At 43.0% G+C, this 22,928-nt stretch overlaps 1 protein-coding gene across 1 annotated transcript in view; it reads right to left on the reverse strand.

Moving 5' to 3' along the window:
- Positions 1-982: 982 nt before the first annotated feature.
- FAP (fibroblast activation protein alpha) overlaps positions 983-22,928 on the reverse strand; it is an 88,350-nt gene continuing 66,404 nt past the window's right edge. Inside the window, exons 20-26 of the mRNA XM_054971380.1 lie at positions 20,453-20,647; positions 17,626-17,680; positions 11,591-11,690; positions 9,154-9,218; positions 3,733-3,805; positions 3,366-3,439; positions 983-1,231 (exon numbers count right to left, since the gene is read on the reverse strand). Coding sequence (XP_054827355.1) covers positions 1,133-1,231; positions 3,366-3,439; positions 3,733-3,805; positions 9,154-9,218; positions 11,591-11,690; positions 17,626-17,680; positions 20,453-20,647 — 661 coding nt within the window. The 3' untranslated portion in view covers positions 983-1,132. The remainder of the gene's footprint in view (positions 1,232-3,365; positions 3,440-3,732; positions 3,806-9,153; positions 9,219-11,590; positions 11,691-17,625; positions 17,681-20,452; positions 20,648-22,928) is intronic.

Consider the following 22,928-nt stretch of genomic DNA (forward strand, 5'->3'; position numbering starts at 1 on the left):
TTAAACCTTCTAAATTGCTTATGTTGTATTTTTCAAAATTATACTACTGTCAGTCTGAACACTGCTCCTATTATTGATGCATTAGTAATAACCCAGTCTATGCTTTCTAAAACCAATGCCTTATGGTCTTGATCCAAAGAGTGATATGTATTTGACAAAAGCATCTAGATTTGAATTTGTGTCTCTGTGTGTGTGTAATATGCACAGTGCTGTGACATGGGAGTATACGATGACTTGAGTTACACCCAGGGGATCCAAATCTCAAGGAAGAATACACTTTCCCAAGGAAGGGAGTATTAAAATGCTTTAATTGCCAGCTCAGTGGAGATGAGTTTCCTGAAAGGAGATACTCATTTGCCCAACTACCACAAAGGGGGCAAGATGGGTGACCTGAGTGGGGCAATAAAGGAGGGAGACATGCTATCCCAGGAAGGGAATAGAGAGGTGTCTGGCTCTGTTTCCTAAGTTCTATTTGGCTTATGTCCATCCCAAGGAGCAGATGCCAAGATAACATCTGTCTCTATAACTCTATAACTCAGACTATGTTCAAAGAGCCTCACCTATGTGTTCATAGATCCAGAGGAGTTAGCCGTGTTAGTTTGTAGTAGCAAAATAGAAAAGAGTCCAGTAGCATCTTTAAGACTAACCAACTTTACTGTAGCATAAGCTTTCGAGAATGCTACAGTAAAGTTGGTTAGTCTTAAAGGTGCTACTGGACTCTTTTCTATTTCACCTCTGAGTCTGTTTCTTCTGTGCATATGCTACAATCTCCTGGCTATGCTGGGTTGGATGATGTTCAAACAATAGAAGGGGAAGGGGAAGTATCCACATGCCTTCCACGCACATGGAGCCCAACAAGTGTCCCATATCATTGTTAAATGGGGGGAGCAAAATACCAGGTAGGAAAGGGGGGAGAAGAAGCAGGGAGCACTCTCACACACACATGCGTCCCTGAGCACTACAACACACAGCTTTTTGAAAATTGGCTTTATTTTATGGTTCATTCCCCCTTCCCCTTTACAATAAACATACCCAACTGCAAACTGGAATCTTAATGTCAATAAGAGATGTAAACACCAAGCCTTCTGCAAATCACACATTCAGCCATGATGGCTGGTGGAAGAAGCCTGCTTCAAACTAGGGAAAAGCACTGCTTGAGGAAGTGGGTCATATGGATGTACAGATGTTTAAGAGAAACACCGGGAATGGCATGGTTCTGGTCAGTGTACCACTAAAAAGAAAGAGAAACGTGACATCTTTTAAATTCATAGCCGGTGAGGATCTAAAGAACCACACAACTAGTCCGATGGCCCCAAGGGAACTGTGATATTATCGATCTCGAACAGCCCTACGTGCACATACATCCCAGGACAAATTATTGTTAAGAAAAGTTTTTAAAGCAGATGGTATTAAGGCATCAGGGTCTGCTAGTCAAAGAAAAATAAGTTTAGAAAATCCCACCAGGAATATTAACAGCTCTCAAGCTTTTCCATTCCACAGTGAAATTCACATGTGCAAAAGAGGTTAATTTATATGTATGCTTCCCTGAGCATGCTGGAGAAGGGGTAGGATAATAGACAGACAGACAGAAATGATAACATTTCCACAATGTTTGGCTTGCATTGCCCTCACTATGGTCGGATAGCTGATCCCCGCCCCTCAGCACTTGGCCCGTGGCGACATCCCACCCAGCCCTCCCTTTTGTCACAACTTTGGAGTGAGCAGGCTACAGATTGGGGCATTGGGCACCGATCCGTTTTGGGGGAAACAGGGCCCTCAGGCTCAGTTTCCCTATTATGGGGATCCACATAAGGGGTCTGGGGAGTAAAGAATGGCCGGTGCATGCCCAGACGGGGGCTGTCAGTCCGCCTCACTCCCAGGTGACAGGGGATGATCCACACAGGGGTGTACACCCACCTAGCATCCCACTGACTGTCATCCCATGGTTCCCCCCCTCAGCAGGGGTCTGAGGGGGCGTGTGGTTCATTGGCTTGGCAGACGGGTCTGCCGATGCTCGGATCTGTGCCCTATGCGTGCCTTTGCTCCCGAGCTGTAATCTCAATAAAGTTGTGGACTCTTTACCTCCAGCACTGTGTCCGTGTGTTTCTTGTCGCCGTGCCCCCTCCCTGCTCTCCTCCCACCATTTAGCACTCGCCTGCAGAACATTTCCACACTGTTTGGCTTGCATTGCCCTCACTATTGGCTCTCGGGCCTAAAGGGCAGGGAATAGCAGTTTTATTGGGAGGAGGCCCTCTTGCACAAGCGGAAACACAAGAAAAGGGTAGCTGCTTGCACTAAGTCAAACTTACTCTGCCCCCACTTGCATTTCTGCTTGCAAAATTTCTGGGGACTATAATATAGAGGGATGCCTTTGCCAGGTGGTGCACAAGATCTTGTACAAGAGCAACTACACTCATGTTTCTGCTTATGCTTTGCTGGATCCAAACCAAGGAATTTCCATGCAGAGGCGATTCCCCTTTTTGCTATTGTTGCCACTGAAAATGAGCCGCGGCAATTGTGCTGCTTCCATACAGGTTTTTCCTGAGCTTTCCTACTCACACCTTTTATCGGGCAGGCTTTTGCTAGTGTTTAAAAGCAGTTCTAGGAGACAGCAACTGGAAACCATTTTTTTAAAAAAACTGGCAAAAAGCCTGCCAGCGGTGGAGCGGGTGGGGGGCAGGTGGGGCAGATGGCACCGCATGTAAACAGCACCTTTCCATCCATGCTTTCCCCAAACCCATCCTTGCTTTGACTATGAATCCTTCAGGAAATATTATACCAATGTGGGTTTGGGAAAACCCGGAGTGTAGTTAGGAAAACCTGGAAGGGGGACAACTGCATGATAGTGTTATGCAGAAGTCACCACCACGCCTCAAAAATAACCTTGATGCCGTTTGAGAGGAAAGAGAGAGCAAGAGGTCTGTATGGGGGCAGCTAGATAGACAGATGGTAGTTAATTCTGGAACATGTGAGCGATACTGAAGAATCCCTCCTCTCAGCACGCACAGAGTAAATTTCCCTCTAAAGTTAAAAAAAATCATCCATCATACGTCTGAGAAAAGGTAAACTGGATTCCAGGATATTAAGATGTTTCATCCTCAGCAGCATCTTTCTTGCACTTAGCCTGACTCTAAATCCGACTCTAAAAATTTTATTATTAGTATTTAGTTCAAATGTGCCTCCTGGTTAATATTTCCAGTGCAATTTAAGTTATAAAATCTATCTTTCTCAGCTTTTGCTATCTGTGATCTTTCAGTTGCTCCACTTTGGAATTTCCGCAAAGTGCACCAATGGCTGTATCAGCTATAGCATAATGTCGGTATTCAGATCGTACACTAATGCTTAAATAACTTGATGGTATCTACCATTGCCTGGAAATCCACTTGTGCTTCGACTAAGGCTTTGGAGATCTGTGCCGAGTTCTGAAAATGTACATTATCTGAAATAAAAATAAACAGTGAAAAAATTAAGTGAAAGAAAGTGGCTGGGGAAAAAAAATACAGATAAATGCCAGAAAGCACGCAAGTGTGGTGCATTAGACTCATGTTATGAGTTATCAAGTGATATGGCAGATGCGATCAACAATGAGTCAGTATTGCTCAATGTGCCGGATGGAAAAATGGAAACACGTCTAAAGTGCTGACCCTAATCGGAGGCGCAGAAAAACACACTATGTTTCTTAAACAAAGCAATTCTGTGTCGCTATTGCTACTAGCTTTTAATAAACCTCACCATCTGCTGTTCCATGGATGAGAAGGTAATCCACATTATGGAAGTTCTGTGCCCTGGCCATCACTGTTGAGTTCTGTTAAAGGGGAAAAATGTAAGAATTCAGCTGCTGCAGAACATAAACCGACTATATCTTTCCTATAAGGTATGGTGAAGGGGGGGGGGAACACAACTAAGAGGAGACATGACAGAGTTTTATAACATGATACATGAGGTGGAGAAAGTGCACAGAGAGAACTTTTTCCTTCCTCTCCCATACTAGAACTTGGGGGGCACCCAGTGAATTTGATGGATACTATCTTCTGGACAGACAAAAAGAAGTACTTCTTTATTCAATAAATAATTAAATTGTAGAATTCACTACCAGTATAGATGCAGAGGAGTTAGCCGTGTTAGTCTGTAGTAGCAAAATCAAAAAGAGTCCAGTAGCACCTTTAAGACTAACCAACTTTATTGTAGTGTAAGCTTTCGAGAATCACAGTTCTCTTCGTCAGATGCATCTGGTTGCCCTGCACCGCCCCAGATGCATCTGCATCTGATGAAGAGAACTGTGATTCTCGAATGCTTACACTACAATAAAGTTGGTTAGTCTTAAAGGTGCTACAGGACTCTTTCTGATTTTACTACCAGTATAGAGATGACCATTATATGGATTAGACAAATCTATGACAAAGGTGATTAGACAAATCAATGAAGGATCTGTCCATTAATGGCTACTAAGGTGTGCAGCAGTGGCACCAGCATTTCCGGCACCTGCGGCCAGCCAGGTGGCCAGCCGGCTGGGTGTGTGCATGCGCACACACGTGCGCGGGCGCACCAGCCTGTGTGATGATGTCACGTGTGACGTCATCATGGGCGTGCGTACAAGCTGGCCCAATTGCTGCGGCAGGTGGCTGGGACGGCACACGAGTGGCCTCCCAGCTCTCCCACTTGGTTGCCCTGCGCCTCCCCAGACACCTGCCTGCGGCTGCTGTGCCCAGGGGCATGTGCCTCAATGGGTGCGCTGGCCCTGAAGGTGTTCACTACCAAATTCTAGAGCCAAAGCTACACATAGAAATCGCTGTTTTGGGTCATAACGGTGATTTTCCAGAACAGTAACACAAATCCAAGATGCTTAAGAATTATAAAACCCCCTCCCTTGAACAATCCATATTTTTTTCTAAGTTTGGGTACTTACCAGCAAAGCGGCATGATCTCCAATTTTTCATGAATTCTACTAATTTCCTGAGCAATAGCATTTCTCCCCTTTCAATTGGATTCTTGCAAAGGAGGAGCACAGAACTCTCCCTGTCAATCACCTTTGGAGAAAATCTACAGAGAGCTGCCATTCTCCTTCACTCCCACCTTGGCGGGGGGAGCCCTTGTTTCCCTCTGCAAGAAGCAACTGGGGGCACCTTGTTCAATAGACTGTAGAACTGCAACCCATGGTCCAATCTGTTGGAAACTTACAGGCAGCCCTAGCTCCACTGCCATTTTGGTGTCATTTGATTGAAAAAAGGCTACTCCAACTCCCTGAAAAAAAATCTCCCTTTGGCAATAATTGCAAAACTGCTGTTCTCTTGTCTCACTTTGTAAAACAAACAACAAACCACAATAAGGAAGGATGGAAAACAGAGTTTTCAGTGGAAAGGTTTTTAAAAAACTTATTGTCAATCACTCACTGTAAGAGCAGGAAAATGGAATGAATGTGGATTTTTTAAAAAATGCTGGTAGCTAGTACCATTTTTCCCTGATAGGAAGTGGAGAGAACTGCATCTATGCCAAGAGGCACCTACTTCAGGGGTCTGTAAAAATCAAACCTTGTGATCCAACTCACTTGAAACTTGGGGGTCTTTAGATTAGAGGGAGGAATATGTTCTGTGCAAATTTGGTGTCATTATGTTTATAAACAGCTGCCCCAGACCCTTCAATAGATTCCCAATTGAAAGTAATGGTTCTGAAAAACAGAACCTGAACAAACACATGGATTGGAATCTCAAACTGGCAATGTCCTACACGAGCCTAAGTAATTATGAAAAAAAATTCTGCTTGAATTGCAGACATGAAAGTATAATGAATTTTTCTTGGCACTCATCCCCTAATGGCAACTAAAGGGAACCTCCACACCTAGAGGCAGTAAACCTCTGAATACCAGTTCTTGGAGGCAACATAAGAGGAAGGCCTTGTCTATTGGCCCTCCAGGGATGTTGGACGAGATGGGCCGCTGGTTTGATCCAGCAGGTCACCAACAGGGCATGTACTGCCTTGCATGACTGGCAATCGCTAACACGAACCCGAGGCAAATGCATGATTGGGTTTCTTGACACTTTCTGTAATGTTGCAAAGTAGCTGGGGGAGGGAGCATTTAGACCATGATGTTTGGGGAAGGGGTATCAACCCTTCAAAATTTGCTCCATTTCCCTGACAATAAGTCCCCCCCTCATGGAACTGCTTATTAGCACTGGTAGTAAGGGGGGGGGAAAGGCACTTTACAGTCGCCTGTCTTTCCCCCCTACAAGCCAATAATGGCAATGGAGGAAATGGTGTGGAATGGGGGAAGGGATAATCTGCTCCCCAGCACCGCAATCCAATCCTAATCCTTCTCCTTCCAGTGGCTACTATGTGGATCCAATCACCCCTCTCTTGAGCAATCTATAGTTTGGCCACCAGGCCATGCCTTCATTGTCTTCAAGAGTCTTTTGAATTGCTTTATGCAATGTACACTGGAGGCCTAAAGGAGCAAGAGCTGAAGGCGGTAGGGGGCAAAGCCCATGGATGGGGAGTATATATAAGAATAAAGTCTGTTATGGAACTCCATGGGGAGAAAAATTAAATCATCATTGCCTTAAGGCGGGGTAGGCAACCTCTGGCATGTATGACAAGCACTGACCATTTTGTTTGGCACACAGGGCCAGTTCCCTGGTGCAAGGGAGTGGGCAACGGTTATGAATTGTGCACATCATCACCTCCTGACATCGTGCAGTCACCAGACAAGTCCATGGAGAACCCTTGAGGTGCGCCCAAGGCTACTGGTACTTGGCTTGCTCCCACTGTGGTGGGCCAAGGACAACTCTCATTTCCTGCCTCCCATTTCTTTCTGTTGGGGTAGATGCTGCATTTTTTTCAGCACAGGCCATGAAGGTTGCCTACCTCTGCCTTAAGGCTGCTTAAAATACATGGCCTCTTCTGTCCAGTACTGGTCCTGAGAATGGTCCAGCCCTACACAGTGTTTGGGATGGAAAATATCACCTGGGAACCCAAAGTAAACTGCTCTCCAAAAGAGTTCAACAGAAAGGCAATAAAGAAGTAACACAGTTTCCAACATGATTCATGAACTCTTGATTCATGAACTCTTGATTCATGAACTCTTGATTCATGAACTCTTCATGAACATAGTACTTGATCATGATACACTGCAATGCCTGTTGGACCATAATGGTTAAGACTTTAACGCTACCTAAGCAGAGCTGCACCGTTCTAAGCCTACTGACTTCAGTGGATTTATAATGCAATGAATCGTACCATCGGTCCATACAGGGACACGACTAGATGTTACGGCATCCCTGGGTCCAACCCAACAACTAGTTGTGCTTTAAGTCAGTAGTGTATACCAACAATGGGTCTCAATAGTCTCAGGCAGAAGATTTTCACATCATCTACAATCTGATCCTTTTAGCTGGAGATGCCAGGAGCTGAATCGGAGACCTGCATGCAAAGCAGATGTTCTACCACTGAGCCATGGCCTGTTGACTTCCAATGGACTTAGAAGGGTGCAACTGTTTAGGATTGCCCTGTAATCGAGGGATCATATTTTCAAATGCGCTTGTATTCAACAACAAGCATGCCAGAAAGAAGCTGAAGAAGCCCAGTTCTGTCTTTGGGGCTATAGTTTTCTGAAGTGGAAGACTAGTTTAAAGTTTTACCCTCTGAAGGTTATTCTGCAAAAAAAGCCCTCCCAAAGTTGTTGCTTTCAGAAAGAAGAAGCAGAGGATGTATTATTTGAAGCAGAAAAAAACTGCAGGAAGAAAAAAGATTAAGAAGCCCTTTGCTGGTCTTCTGCTTTAGACTAGCTGTTAATTTTAAGAAGAAAAAAACCAATTACTGGGGCCAGAGCACACAAACACAGCACCCCGTTTAGTAAAGCTTTAGTAAAGGTTAATTGAAAGAAGAGGGTTTGTTGAATGAAGATGCAGTTCCCCAGCTGCCATCTGAAATTCTCCCGCCCAGGAAGAGGTGCACCCCAGGAGTCTGCTCAGCTGTTTTTCAGAGGAGGATGGGAAGGGATCCATGTGGCACACATATGGAATTACTGACATGTAGCAAACATATGGAATGATGGACATAAACATATTGAACTGCACACAGGCAACACAGTTCACACATCGGAGATGGAGTTTTGTCAATGCATAAGCACCCTGTGTTACTCTGAATTTGTTTTTCCAAGTCGAGATCCTCCACCCCCAGCAAACTTGTGTTTTTACTAACATAAGCACAGGAAGCTTTCATGTGCCCAAGCAAGCTATTGTTGCACAACAGGAAGGGGCCCATAACGAAAGTCTTTAGCTACAAGTGCCAAGCCATTACAAAACAAACCGCTCAACATTTCCACGTTTTCTTCTTGACAAAAAGGAAACAGCCAGGATCAAGTTGACCCAAGCTAATTATCGAACAGGGATTCATTTAGCTTGTGTCACTGTTTATGCAATACCCTTCCCAGTATTATTTCTTGCAGCAATGAGTAGACTCAATATTAGTTAGGTAGCTTCCTAGACAAACTGGAGCTGAAGTCCATGGAATAACTGAGTGATGTTCTGTTGGGTGCAAAATCTAGGCAGCTTCTCTTATTGGAGAAAACGTTCTCCAGATCAGTAAATGGGCACCAGTGAAGGTAATACTGCTGCTGATTATAATGCATATGCTATGTTCGTCCCACTACTCAGTAGCCTGGTACAGACAATCCCCGGGCATTGACTCACTGAGTGGGGAGGGAGAGCAGGCATGAGCACACTGGCTCTGCCCTGTCTCCACATGATTTCTGGTCATCTGCAGAATGTGATTGTGCAGAGGAAGTGGCCTGGGAACAGCCATGCTCTGAAAGAGGGTGTACAATCTAGATGACCTGGCAATCATGAGGAGGTGGGGGAGTGGCCCGCATGCTTGCGCCAGCTGTCCCTCCCTGCATGGTGCTTGGTGGGAAGGGTTATCTGTACTGAGCTTGAGAGGTGAAAACTTCCAGGGGATACCTGGTTTGGTTCCCTAATGCTGGAGTCTTACGGTGTGTTTAGTTCCACTGGAAGAAATATGAGAGCATGGGTGGGTGGGATGGGGTGCCTTGCCTTGTTCTGAAACAAGGAAAGAAAGCATTGGGTATGTGTGTTTGTGTGTGCTGAGGATAACTTGCAAGAAAAAACCACCCCCTAATCAGAAACATTATGGAATTCTTACTCTGTAGTGCTCGAGGTTGTCTGATTTTGTCGGAAGACCCATAAATCTTTCGGTGTAAATGGATGCTGAAATATACAATAAAAGCAGAGTGTGTTCTCATATACTCATACAATTCCAGACATATTGAATTATAGGTACAGCAAATATTATTGGGGTGATAGAATCATAGGCAAATCATAGCAAATATCATTGGGGTGATTACATTTACTCCTTGCTGTGCCTTCAGAGGAATATATCTTGTAGATTAAAAAGAAAGTTCACTATAACCTGGGTAAGTTATTTTAAAGCTTTATTTGTCCAGAATAGGCTAGTGTGATGTGGCCCATTAACCACAGGCTATTAGCCATATAAAACAACCCACTAGCCATGTAGGGATAGCCAATAAAGACCTGCCTAAAAATGTAGAAGTGGGGAAGAGGGATACAAACAAGAACCCAGCAGGGCATAATTCATGGTTCATGTGCTACCAAGTTGGCAGTCACAAGATCATACACATAATCCATCCAAAGGAAATTACTTTAAAATCCCATTGATGTCAGTGAAAATGTATCAAACACATACTTAACTCTTCTACTGACATCAGCAGGACTTAAATAGTGCTTACCTTTGGCAGAATAGTAGACTGACATATTTACAGAAGTTTGGATTTTCCATTTCTTCTGGGAATAGAGGGGAAAATCCACAGCATTTGGGGCCAGTTATGGGAAAGAACTGGCGGAACTCTGCTCATAAATGGCAAGCTAGCAATATCTTAGTTTAAGGAAAGCTGCTAAATAAACTTCTTTTGGCTTGTAAAAGGGCCACTGATAGTGTGTGTACTGTAATGAGAAGGGGGGGGGGAATGATCTAACAACTGTTCTTCTGTCTAACACAAACATCATCCTGGGTTCATAAGTAAAGGGAGAGAAGGAAATATGTAATATGTTGGGGAAAGCTTTTCAAAAATCTTAAAAACTCTCAAATACTTTATGGTTTATTTGTTACAGATGGATTCCCTTTTATACACAAAGTCATGCTAATGACAATCCAATGAGATGCACTCTCCATGTAGAAATAAGATTCTGTGCATGTATTATTTTTATGGCATGCACAAGAAGCTGCTGTAGAAGTTGTGGCTTGATAGTTTTCACAGATTCAGAGTTCAATGGATGGAGGAGATGGCTGCATTTGCAGACCACTCCCATGCCCCCCCATCTGAAACCTCTGGCCTCTGTTCTGTATCTAGGAGCCACCCCAACTTTTCAGCCAATCAGAACTTCTGAAGATGAAAACGCTGATCATGTTTGTTAGTTCAATGTATCAAAGAGAAGGGAGGTAAATTACACGTGATCTCCAGCCACTTAACCCCCATTACTACTTTTCCCTCCTCTGAACTTGTTCTGATTTTTCTAGGCTTACTGTTCATTCCTGTTCCTCTCTGTTATTCCACTCTTCTACAATTTTCTAATCTGCAGCCACACATCATTGGCTGCTGCGCTATCGTTGTACCATAACAGTTATTTGTAACTGGATTGTTCTGTCCACGCAAGAAAATCCAGTTGTGAATGACTGATGTAACACCAATAATGCAAATGTCCAACCATGTACAGATGCAGTCCAGGAGAAGATAGCGAACCTAAAATGGTTAGCATAGTTTCGGATAAACCATTGACGTTTTTGCTGATGCTGAACTGAACAGGTATGCAGCATCAACATACTAGATGTTTATAACTGAATCTGGTGAACATTTTGGTTTGACAAACCGTAGCAAATCATTACCCATCTGAGCTGTCAATGAATCTTATTTCTCGCATCCTTGAGCATCCTCTCTGCCCCGCCTCCCCCAATCCAGACTGACTGCTTGACAAAGGCAAACTTAAACTTGTTGGAAGGCCTGACTGAAGGCTCTCTGGCAGCCAGACTAGACAATATCACATGCTCAGATTGGCCACAGGAATGCCGTTCCATTTTAGAGCTTGGTTTTTAACTTTTCAAAATACCATGGGAGGGTCCAATTCTGCTGGGGACTGCAGTGCAGGTGGATGAGGGACTTCTGTCTCCCCTGCCCCATGCCATTTGGTCTCCCCTGTGTCCTGGGCCAAGTTCTAAAATGGCACTGCGTCCCTGTGAATGAGTTTGCGGATGTGATATTGTCCAGTTTGGTCCTGAATGAAGAAATAGGGTGGAATTGGGTTGGCTCATGTGTGTTTCTAAAAAAAGCTTCCTCTTTTATATTGCTGACTACTTGCTTTGATGATATAATTATGAACCAGTCCCTGTCTGGGAACAAGATAGCCTCTGCAGAGGGAATTATGTTTGATCTGAGGAGGAAAGTGTGCTCTGAAAGATTCTTTTCGAGGTGGTATTAGCTGAGCTCATTCTGGTGACTTTATTTCAAAAATAATTCATCGTTTGTGCCCCACTTTCCAGGTGTAGTGTTTATGAGTTTTTTCCGTACCGTAATATTCCCAGCTGGAGACAGGAGCCACTGCAATTCCACACTGGAAGATCCCAGTGCCAGATCCCAGTGCCAACGAGGCCACATAGCCACCGTAGGACTAGAAGAAAAAGAACAGGGGTGTAAATGATCTGTGATGAAGCAATTGCCTTCGAAGAACCCAAGTAGTAAACAGTGGAAGCCAAAGGGAATATTTGCTTTGGCATCCTAAGGCACTGAGCAAGCAAAGACATCATCAGCAAAAAACCTGAACAATTCTCTACCAGACACAGAAGCAAATAGGGACTTGAATCTCCTTTCCTTTGTAGACTAGCTAGTTTCCTTGACAGGTGTAGCTGTATAATTCTAGAATGAGAACAGGAGAGCCTGTGTGATCTACTGGTTAGAGTATTGGACTAGGATCTGAGAGGCCTGGGTTCAAATTCCCACTCTGCCATGGAGCTTGCTAGGTGACCTTCAGCCAGTCACACACACTCAGCCTAACTTACAAGGCTGTTGTCATAAGAATCAAATGGAGTTGGGAAAACTATGGAGGAAGGGTGGAATAAAAACCTTCCAGACAGACTGACAAACAGATGTACCAGACAGAAGCAAGAATTAGAAACAGAAAGAAGATGCCCACTAGAAGATGCCCGATAGCATTATGTTTTCCAGGGTCCCTCAATTTAGCTGTCTGTTTGGAGCCCTGATAAGCCACTCTTTTTGGAGCCCTTTTTATGGCTTCTTTGGTGCATGATACCAATGAATCATGTAGTGCCTGTTGTGATATTATGGCACCCCCTAGTCACTCTGCCCCATGGTGCAGAGTGGTAAGCTGCAGTACTGCAACCCAAGCTCTGCTCACACACCTGAGTTTGATCCTGGCAGAAGCCAGGTTAAGTAGCCGGCTCAAGGCTGACTCAGCCTTCCATCCTTCCGAGGTTGGTAAAATCAGTACCCAGTTTCCTGGGAGTAAAGTGTAGATGACTGGGCAAGGCAACGGTAAACCACCCCATAAAATGTCTTCCAAGAAAATGTGATGCAGCATCCCCCCATGGGGCAGTAATGACTCAGTGCTTGCACAGAGACCTTTACCTTTAGTCAATCAGGGTTACCTAATGAATTCAAAGACCCTGCATTGCTCTCACCATGAACTGTGAATTTGTATCTTTAGAACTGCCCTGTCATGTCTGCAGTCCTACACAGTTACTTGGAAGTAAGTCCCTTGAATTTTTAACTAAAAGGGCATAGGACAGGGCAGAACCAGTAACAAACTAACAGCTCACACAACAGACGGTATCCTTTTTGTGACTGTATCAAGTGCCATCTCAAAGGATCATAGAAAATCACTCAGAGCTATGGGCAGAACTCTAGCATGCCATGTCTAAATAAAAAACCTAAAGTGCTAGCATCCCAGACCTTGGCTCACTGAACTTAAGGCATGTAATGGAACAAACTCCGATTGTCCCACACAATTCAGTCATTCCTTTTGCTTCTGGAAGGCACAGCTGCCTGCTGTCAGAATTCTAGGGTGGAGCAGTAGCAGTCTCTCCCACTTGCTTTTAATCCCTCGTATAAACCCAATGTCTAGAATGAGCTCATATCTGGAACTAGGAGACTGATTTCTAAGAAGAGCTGGGAAAAGGTATTATATAGCTGGATTGCTAGAGGGGGAATTGAGTGAGTACAAAATTCTGGGGTCCCAGGTAAGTCTGAAAAGTTAAGCTAGCTGCTGCTAAGGGACAGTAGCAATATAACTGGATAAAGGTTGCCAGGGCTGCAGTGAAGGATGCAAAATTCCAGAGGCTCTGGCAAGCCAGGCAAGGTGCTTCTGCGGGATAGTAGCAACACACCTAGTCAAGCATCTTATGTGTGTTCTTCCAGACTGTGAGGATGGGGGTGGGGTGGGCAGAAGGAGTCTTAACCTAAGACCCTGTTGTTGTTGTCAAGAGAGTGCAATAAGTGCAAGAGAGTGCAATAATTGGACTATTGGTCAAAAAGTTAGTTTTCATCAAAATCATATTGAATACCAAAAATGCAAGATTGCCACAAAGAATATGTCAATATGAGCAACCATTAATCCAGGAGAAGAAAGACGCTGGAAAATGATCCAAGAGGACACCAGGAAGCATGCATTTTTACATCACTCAAAACCATAATGAAGAAAAAGTGTAGTTAATAAACCAACTTTAAACCATGGTCACAGATCTTGGTTTGATTTATTAACGTATAGATATTTACACTCGGCTTTTCTCCCACTGGGGACCTGAAGTCTTTCACAACATCATTCTTCCCTCCTCTGTTTTTATCCTTATAACAATAACCCTGTGAAGTAGTTTAGGCTGAGAGAGTGGCAGGCCAATGGTTGCGTAGCAAGTTTGTATTGATAGATTCAAACCCAGGTGTGATGGACAGGACTGCATCCAGCTCCACCTCTCCTGAGAGACAGCCAATGGGAGCAGGTGGAATGCTGGGCCATATGGAGTTAGAGTCCATTGGAGGGAAGAGAAGGCTCTTGGGAGTTGCCAAGGGAGAAGGGTTTTGACTCTGCTGAAGGAAGGCAGCAGAGAGACATAGCTAATTACAAACCTGGGCCGTTTCCACACGGCTTACCTGGCTTCACAATGTCCCAGTAGATTGTGCAAAAAACGCGGAAAATCGCATTTTCTCGTGCGAGATTTGCGCGATGTCACGTGACGTCACGCAAATCTCACATGAGGAAACGCGATCTTCCGCGTTTTTTGCGCAATCTACCGGGACATTGCGAAGCCAGGTAGCTGTGTGGAAACGGCCCTGTTCTGATACTCTGAAATATTCTGTTTATTAGTTTAAGTTTTGTTCACTCCTATGTTCCATCTTATAAATAAAGTTTAAATTTGTTTCATTTTAATTCATTTAATTTAATTAAGTTTATTATTTTAAAATTAAATTAAATTAATTCGTATTTTTATTTTTATTTGTTATATTATATTTATTATTTTATTGTTATTATTAATTTAATTTAATTAATAATGATTCATTTCATTTAAGGGAAAAAATACCACACACACAAATGCTCTGGTCATGTTAAATGGGCCTAGTTTAAATGGTTGCAGTGTATATATAGGGAAAGTAACCTCCCTTCTACCCAATAGCCCTGGGTTGTAGCTGGGTGAGAGGAAGCAAATATAGGGAACTGGTTGCCTGACTGGTGCAGCATCTGGAAGATGAGAGAGGGGGCCCTGTGAGGATTTGGGGCAGGGCTCTCTGCCTGCTGTATTGGAGGCTAGACAGGTGGAATGTGGTGGACTTCCAGATTTTACCTGACTGAGAAGCCCCAAACTTGTGAAGAGGAAGGCTTGGGTGGGTGGCAAAGAGTATGAAAGGTTTTTGTGTGAGGTGTCAGTTGTAATACCAAGTGTCCCAGATCCTAGTCCAGCAGTCTTCACCATGCTGATGTACCCTACCTAATCACAGTGACGGAGTGACTCATATTTAGATGACCTGGTTTCATGTCATTTGCGAACCATGTCATTTCTTCCTTCACTTGGACACTTAAAGGTCTTCTTGGACCAGCCTTGCTAAAGCTAAACAATGTTCTAATCGTGACCTGGATGTGGGATCTCCTGGGAGCCTCATCTATGCTGCCTCAAGTTTCATTACAGAAAGAAAGATGGGATGTAAATGTAACAAGCCAAAAGTATATTAAGAAACAACATTGAATGCAAAACACAACTTGAGTCAGAAAAATCAAAGAGTTTGTTAAACGCAGCAGTATATTCCAGTTAAGAATGTACAAACTGTTTAATGAAAAAAAATGACAATTATTGTTATTTATTACTCCATAAATGTCCCTAGATCAATTGGATGCAGTACGGAAATTTAATTTAAAGGTGATTCCTTCTTGCAGAACTACAATCCTAAAGTGACAAGAAATACAGGAGATGAGAAGAAAGGGGAGAAAGGCAGAAAGGCAAAACTGGAACTCCATTGGACACTAAACTGTGAGTTTTGTGTGTGTGTGTTTAATATGTACCAGCTGTCCTGAACTTTTGGGACAGAATGGAATGAGAAAATTCAGTTTATTCATCACCTACTCCATCCCAGTTATTATGTCTTACATCAGAATACAAAGGATTACTGAATCCCATTCTCTTGTATACAGTTATATCAACATTGTCCAGCAGCCAAAGCACTTAAAAATACTTGTTTGTAAGTACTCAGATAAAATTTCCTCCATTTAAAAAAACACTTTCGCTCTGGGCATTTGTCTTGTATTATGTTCCTGGATGAGCCTCCCCCATTGGAATCTGGACCAAGAAGAAACACAGGGAAAAGAGGGCTTAATAGAAAGCCCCCTCCCCGGAACAATGCAATCAGTTGAAGAGAGGGAGACTAAGACCCATCTAGACAGATCATCAGAGACTAACCAACATTTATAAACAGGAAAATACTGGACAGAATCAAGGAATCATTAGCTGGCATCCCAGTTTAGTTTACAAACTCTTTAGCTGTGTATGGCATCCTGTTTTCAGTTCCCTGTCAAGCTACTGTTTATCCTATACTTAAGGCCAAACTAAATATGACAGAGGGCTTCTGGCCACCTTGGGTTTGCTGTTGCCATTTTAAAGTGATTGTAAAATGCCACGAGAGCCTGATCCTGATTGGGCCGGTGGAGTGGGGCTCTTTCCCCCCATCCCACACTTTTCCAAGTGATGAAACAGCCATGGGGTGTGTGCACGTGCAGCCTGCCCATGGCTGTTTTGGCACTTGAAAAGGCATGGGGGGAGCTCTATGCTATGGGCCCAATAAGGATCAGGCCCCTGGGGGCATTTTAAAATCACTGTGATGGACATGAGTTCGCACATTTTTAAATTGGATCTTGAAAAAGAAATTTTGCCCTCAAGTCATAGTTGACTTATAGCGACCCCTGGTGGGGTTTTCATGGCAAGAGACTAACAGAGGCGGTTTGCCATTGCCTGCCTCTGCAACCCTGGTCTTCACTGGAGCAGGATCCAAATACTAACTAAGGTGGACCCTGCTTAGCTTCTCAGATCTGATGAAATCGGGCTATCCAGCTTTAGCAGAAAGAACCTGCTATGCTGGAGACTCAGGCCCCTTCCCCATTTCCATTTTGACCCAGTTGTTGACCTGACGTTGTGTAAAGCTGTGCCACTTTTTCTGGTGCCAGAAATGGCTACCCCCCCCCTCCTCTGGACCGCCAGGGCTTTTGCAAGTTTTAAAGAAAAGCACAAAACATCACTATAGTGCATAGTGCTACAGCATTGCAATGATGTGTGTAGTGGGTTCTCTGAACTCCCAGCTTTCACTTTTTAAAAAGTAAGTCTCTAGGCATATCTTTGCAAAGGCTAGAGACTTACTTTTTTTAAATGAAAGCTGGGAATTCAGAGAACCTGCTGCATTTATTAATACAACACTAGAAAGCGAATGTATATATGTTTTAAAAAAAAATATGCTGGAATTTGGCTGGAAAATAAAAAAGATGGCACTATTGGAAGTGCTATGGACACTTCAAACAGTAGTGCACTGAAAACCTGAAAATGAGGGGGGAAAGTTTTTTAAAAAGATGGCTCAACCTCACATTGCAAATGGAACACAAGCAGCCTTGCATGAAAAAGCAAAAAAAAAAAAAAGTTAGCAACCTGCAGCCAAACTGGTTGTGTCTGAAATGGCACAAAAATCCACTAGCAACCAGCAGCCAAAACTGTTTACAAAGGCTGCGTGAAAAGGGCCTCCCTTATGTTCCTCCTCTGAGCCTCCCCTTTATACGCAAACATGGAGAAACCTCACTGGGAAAACAAAGAGTAGGAAATACTGAGCACTGAAGTGATTGGTGGCTGATGCAACTCTTCATTTTTGCAGACATCCTGGTCATGTGATAGGATGGATCATGCTAGATCCCTTAGAGAAAGAACTGGGATGCAGTGGCAAGGATCTCCAAGCACAACCTCCATGAACTTCACTGAATTTTGTGTAGGAACAGCTGGTTTTGGACCATATAAACCAAATACCTGAGATTGTTAGAGAAAACAAGAATATAAAGGCAGTATACTTACCCATCCCCATATGGCTACTCTTTTCTCATCAATAAATCCCATGTCTATAAACTTTCTGTTGGAAAAAAATAAAATAAACTGTTACTTCAAAAATGCAGGAATTGAAAATAACTTTATCAAAATATTTGGGGGGGGGTTACATAAGTGACTTTCTTCTTTTTTATGAAACAGCACATTGTGAAAATTATGAATTACGAAAAGTCATATCTGGAGGCGGGTTCTATGTTTGCTATTGGTGTTAGGCTTGGATGTGAGAAACTAAGACTACAATTTTATACATAATTACCTGGGAATAAGCCTCACTAAATAAAATCGTTTTACTTTACTTCAACATGCTTAACATTGGATTATTATGTTGGAACCCGGCTCAGCTATAAAACTTAATGAGCGGCTTTGATCAAGTCCACCATCTCTCAGTCAAACCTACCTTGCAGAGTTAGTGAGGCTAAAATACTGTTCTGTGCTATTCCAAGGGCGAGAGAAAGAGGCAAATGTAATCAATAAAGAGAAAAACATAATGTGGTACCAAAGGGATGCCAAAGAATGTGGAAAATGAATACTGCCTGAACAGAATCTAGTGAAAAGCTTAGAAAAGCAAAATGGTTGAAGAGAACGGAGTGTGTGGGAGGATCCCTACTGTGACCCCCGTTGCTGTATCCGAACAGAGCCATGCTAACAGGTAAAAGTAAGTGTTCAGGGATTTCTATCTGACACAGCCTCTTCAACCACCCTAATAAAATATATATTAAAAAAATAAGCAAGGGGAAGTGATCAGAAAGGAATCTGAGAAACAGCAGCAAGAAAATGGAGGAAATGAGGGAAAGGATCAAGTAGGTCAAGGGCTGTTTTCTGTGCCCTTGCCAGTAGTTTAAAATACTCTTGCTAGAGGAAGCCAAATGGCAAGAAAATAAACAGGGCAATTTCCACACCAGGAACCTCGTCAGCAGGACATTCCCGCAGATGAGAAGCCCACGCACAAGCCAGTGCAGCAAAGTGGGCAGTTCAGACTGGGAGGGGATTTGGCCACAACTACAAACAGACTTGTTTGATTCAGCACATTTCTATTTAAGCAACATTATTCTTCTGAATTCCCAGCCTCTGGGCTTGCAGTTGTGGAGGAGGCCAGCCAACAAATACGAATTTTTAGGAACTTTTCACTGCTTTGTTCTGTATACAGATCACACAGTTTTAATTACAGTTTTCTCTTGTCTTTGCAATCCAGCTCTGTTGCACGTTGCTTGTACATATTGTACCGGAACGTTATTTGTTATACTGTTTATAGTGCACAGTTCTCTAAATTTGTAAGCGAGATTCATTCACTGTTGTTTGTACTGTTCTTATTGCATTGTTTTAGACTGTGTAATCTACCTTGAGTCTCAACAAGAATGGCGGACTATAAATGAAGTAAGTAAATAACCCATTCTAGTGACCACTCAGAATGTGAACTTCACCTCCATACCTGCAGTAAATTTGAAGACCCTGCCCCAAAGCTTTCTTTGCCACTTATCACCATGTGTGCTACTCTTCACTTTTCCTGGTGCCACAGTGCAGCCACAGAATGGCTGGAGGATAAAAGGGGTAAAGGGGCCTAAAGTCAGATGCACACCTCCCCATTTGCGGGGCCGCCTGCAAACACGCCCCCCACCCTGCATCTCGGTTGAGGTGGGGGGGTGGAGCAGAATTTGGAGGATGGCAGTATTGCAATAATTTTTTTGCCATTCCTAGCCATTCTTCATGTAGATTTTCTCTGCAGACTGCCAAAAGAAGAGAAGCTTGATACTGCTCTGTGCCAAGGCTGCTGTTATCTCTGGACACTTTAGGGCAATACAAACTAATTCATAGCTTTTATGGTAAAGCAAGCAGCGCTCTTGTTGCTCTGTGCAGAGGTAAACAAGTGATAGCAGCAAAGCCAGCATGGCAAAATCTCTAATCCACTTCAATCTTTGCTTTAAAAATAAAAAGCCGTTAAAACCAACATCACCCTTGCACAAGGAGGAAATGGAAGACTCAGTCAGCAGGAACAGGATGGAAGAGATAAGAGGGAGCCCATAGAGATGTAGTGCTATCCTGGAGCAAAGGGCGTGAGAGGATAAGGCTTTATGGGCTCTATTCTTGGTTCTGCCACTCAGAATCTACATTGCTTGTCAAGCCCTGACGCATTTCATACATTTTAAGCCACTGCCCATGCACCAATCTGTACCATGCGCTATTTTGAATGTCACAAAGTCCCCTGGAACATCAATACAAATGTCCTTCCTAATATGCTTATGCCTACACCGAGGTTCTGAAAACCACATGGTTATGAGTGCTGAAAACAGCGCTCGAAAGATTGGCAAAAAATAAAATGAAAAAACAAACAGTGTAGAGGCATGTTAAAAATATAGCCTGAGCGTTCACATGCAAGCCTATTTGATCAGAGCCTCCTCCTCCTGTCTACAGAACATCACACAATAGATTTGGCAATCCTATGATGCCCGAAGGCTCTGAGTATTCTACAACAGGCTAACATGATTGCCCTTTTACCATCATACCTCATTTTCTCTTTTGCTGATCATACATCTGGTATTCTGTTACAATGAAATCTCCCCATAACCAGTTTAGCAGACCACTGAGAGGTGATTTTATTAAAATGGGTATTTTTGATATGCAATAAGGTTGCCTTTTGGTTCCATAATAGCAGTTTATTGCTCTGGGGAAAAAAACCTGCACACATTATTGTCCTCCAAAATAAATGGTCTGAGATGTTTGAAAAATTCATGCTCAGACACTGACGGAAGACTGTGGCTCACTTTGCAAATGTTCAAAATGTGATCACAGAAAACCTTACCTTACTGCTGTGATTTGATCATTAACTTCATGAACCCCAAGTTTGCGATAGACTGCATACAACATCTTATCACCCTGGAAGGCTGTTCCTCTGCCATCCACAAGGGCCACCACAATCCCTTCTTTGCTTGCAAGATAGGTTATCCAAGTAATGCCAAAAGTATGTTTCACATTTTGACTGCAGGGTCCTCCATACCTACAGTAAATATTCATGGAAGTTCAGAGTCTGATACCAGCATGAACCCTCTTTTTAAAATCAAAAGGTAGTAACAACAGGGCACTACAGGGCAAGACTCAAGTCCAGTAGAGCCTTAAAGACCAACAAAATTTCAAGGGTAGAAGCTTTCGAGACTCAAGCTATGGCTGATGAAAGGAGCTTGACTCTCAAAAGTGTATATCCTGAAAATCTTGTTGGTCTTTAAGGTGCTACTAGACGCAAGTCCTGCTCTTCTATTGAAGACCAACACAGCTACCCACTTGAAACTAAATAATTAAAGTTCACCCTTAAGCACACCTTTTCATATTATCTTCATCTTTCTAGATACTCCATGGTCATAAAATTCTATGATGTTTTGCCATGTGTCATTTCTTTAGATATGGAAATCTCCATATTTGATTGACAGAAATGCAAAAAGGGATTTTTTTTTTACCCAAAAGAGTGCCTTCCATATTAATAGGTTGGCACTAGTTAATGTAAACACCTAGAAGAAAACTGTAAACATTCTAAGCATTTAGCCTTTGCAAAGGAGAAAGACTAGGGAATGCATACTTCTTCAGGAAATTACATATGTACATCTCTTGCTCCCTTGCTCTACAGAGACATCTGTTTATGAGTCACAGAGTCATATGAGAGTCATAGGAGAACCAGTTTGATGTAGTGGTTAAAAACACAGGACTCTAATCTGGAGAACCAGGTTTGATTCCCCACTCCTCCACTTGAAGCCAGCTGGGAGACCTTGGGTCAGTCATAACTTCTAGGAGCTCTCTCAGCCCCACCCACCTCCCAGGGTGATTGTTGTGGGGATAATAATAGCATGCTTTGTAAACCGCTCTGAGTGGGCATCAAGTTGTCCTGAAGGGCGGTAGATAAATCAAATATTATTATTACTATTATGTACTTTTCCAAAGATGTATGAACAAGACTGGAATCTGGTTGAAAACCTCCTTATCTGAAGTTCATCACTGAGATGGGGGTCATTGGCTCCACTATACAGCATCACACTATAGAGCAATGCCATTGTGTTGTGCAATTTAAATGTTTCTGGATGTCTGACACTGCCTTTATCTCCCACTCTAGATCTCCTGAAGGAAGTGTGGAAACTAGGTTTGGGAGTGAATGCAGGTCTGCCACTAGGCAAGTAGACCATATGCTTTTAAAGTCTTCCTTGTTCCATATCTCATTGTCCTTGACACTTGAGAGGCTGATGAGGAAAGACATGGATAAGAATGGACAACTAGCACTCTACAATGTGTTAGAAAAAAGCTCATGGCCAGTTTCTACTCTCAGTTCTGTACCAGGTAATGTTGACTTCAAGTTGGTGGCTGTTGCTGAGACAGTAAGAATCAGATGTTGCTGTGCCTGAGTTGAGATGGAACAGAAACATTTCATGTATTTCAGAAAATGATGAGTCAATTATCTCTTCTCTGCAAGCTGAAAAGCATTTCTCTGCCCCTCAGCTGACTCCAGCTCCACAGTTCCTCTTACCCAATTAGTTTCTTTCCTTCCTTCCTTCCTTCCTTCTAAAGGCTTTCTAGAAAAGCACTTAGAAAATTGGGAGTGGGGAGAAGTTTTCTATGTGGCTTTTCTAGAATCCTCTGAAGAGGGGCACTGGGAGGCTAAAAATACATTGGACTCCTAAGGAGCTTTTTTTAAAAAGACACTTAGAAGCACTTTTTTGGGATGTTCCCCTTTAGTTTGTCCTCATAATATAAAGCTGTGGTTTTCTTTATTTTAGTTGCAAGGTCTTTCTGACCATATGCACCCCCTCAGCATATAGTAACAAAGTTAATCCCACAACTGCCCCCACCCAAACTATGACTGTGCTTTTAAGAGGAATATAAGCAAATTCAGAAAAGGTAAAAGTACTCCAAGACCAATTATTCCCATAGCTACCAAGAACCGTAAGAATGCAAATTTTGGAAATTGCTGTAGTATTTTCTATTGAAGTTATGAAACTATATTCAAACTTCATCCCCATCTCCTTTTTGAACTCCTTTTTGTTTCCTCTGTGAGGGTCAAATTTCACATTCTGTGGAAGATCTGTGACTGGATCTTCAAATGTTTATTTTGTTAAACTGTAGCCACGGAGGCTGGGAAACTATTTGGATTGGGACTGAAACACCATAGAAGAGTATTCCGTTCCCTACAGTATTCTTGAGAGAAATGCTATTCGTTCTGCTAAGGTATCCTCTTACTTAGCAGTCTTTTCCCCTACTGGACATATTAACAGTTTAAGGGGCCCGGTTTCTACTGGGGA

This window comes from Eublepharis macularius, chromosome 2, assembly GCF_028583425.1.
Source record: "Eublepharis macularius isolate TG4126 chromosome 2, MPM_Emac_v1.0, whole genome shotgun sequence".
In the NCBI taxonomy this organism is placed as follows: domain Eukaryota; kingdom Metazoa; phylum Chordata; class Lepidosauria; order Squamata; family Eublepharidae; genus Eublepharis; species Eublepharis macularius.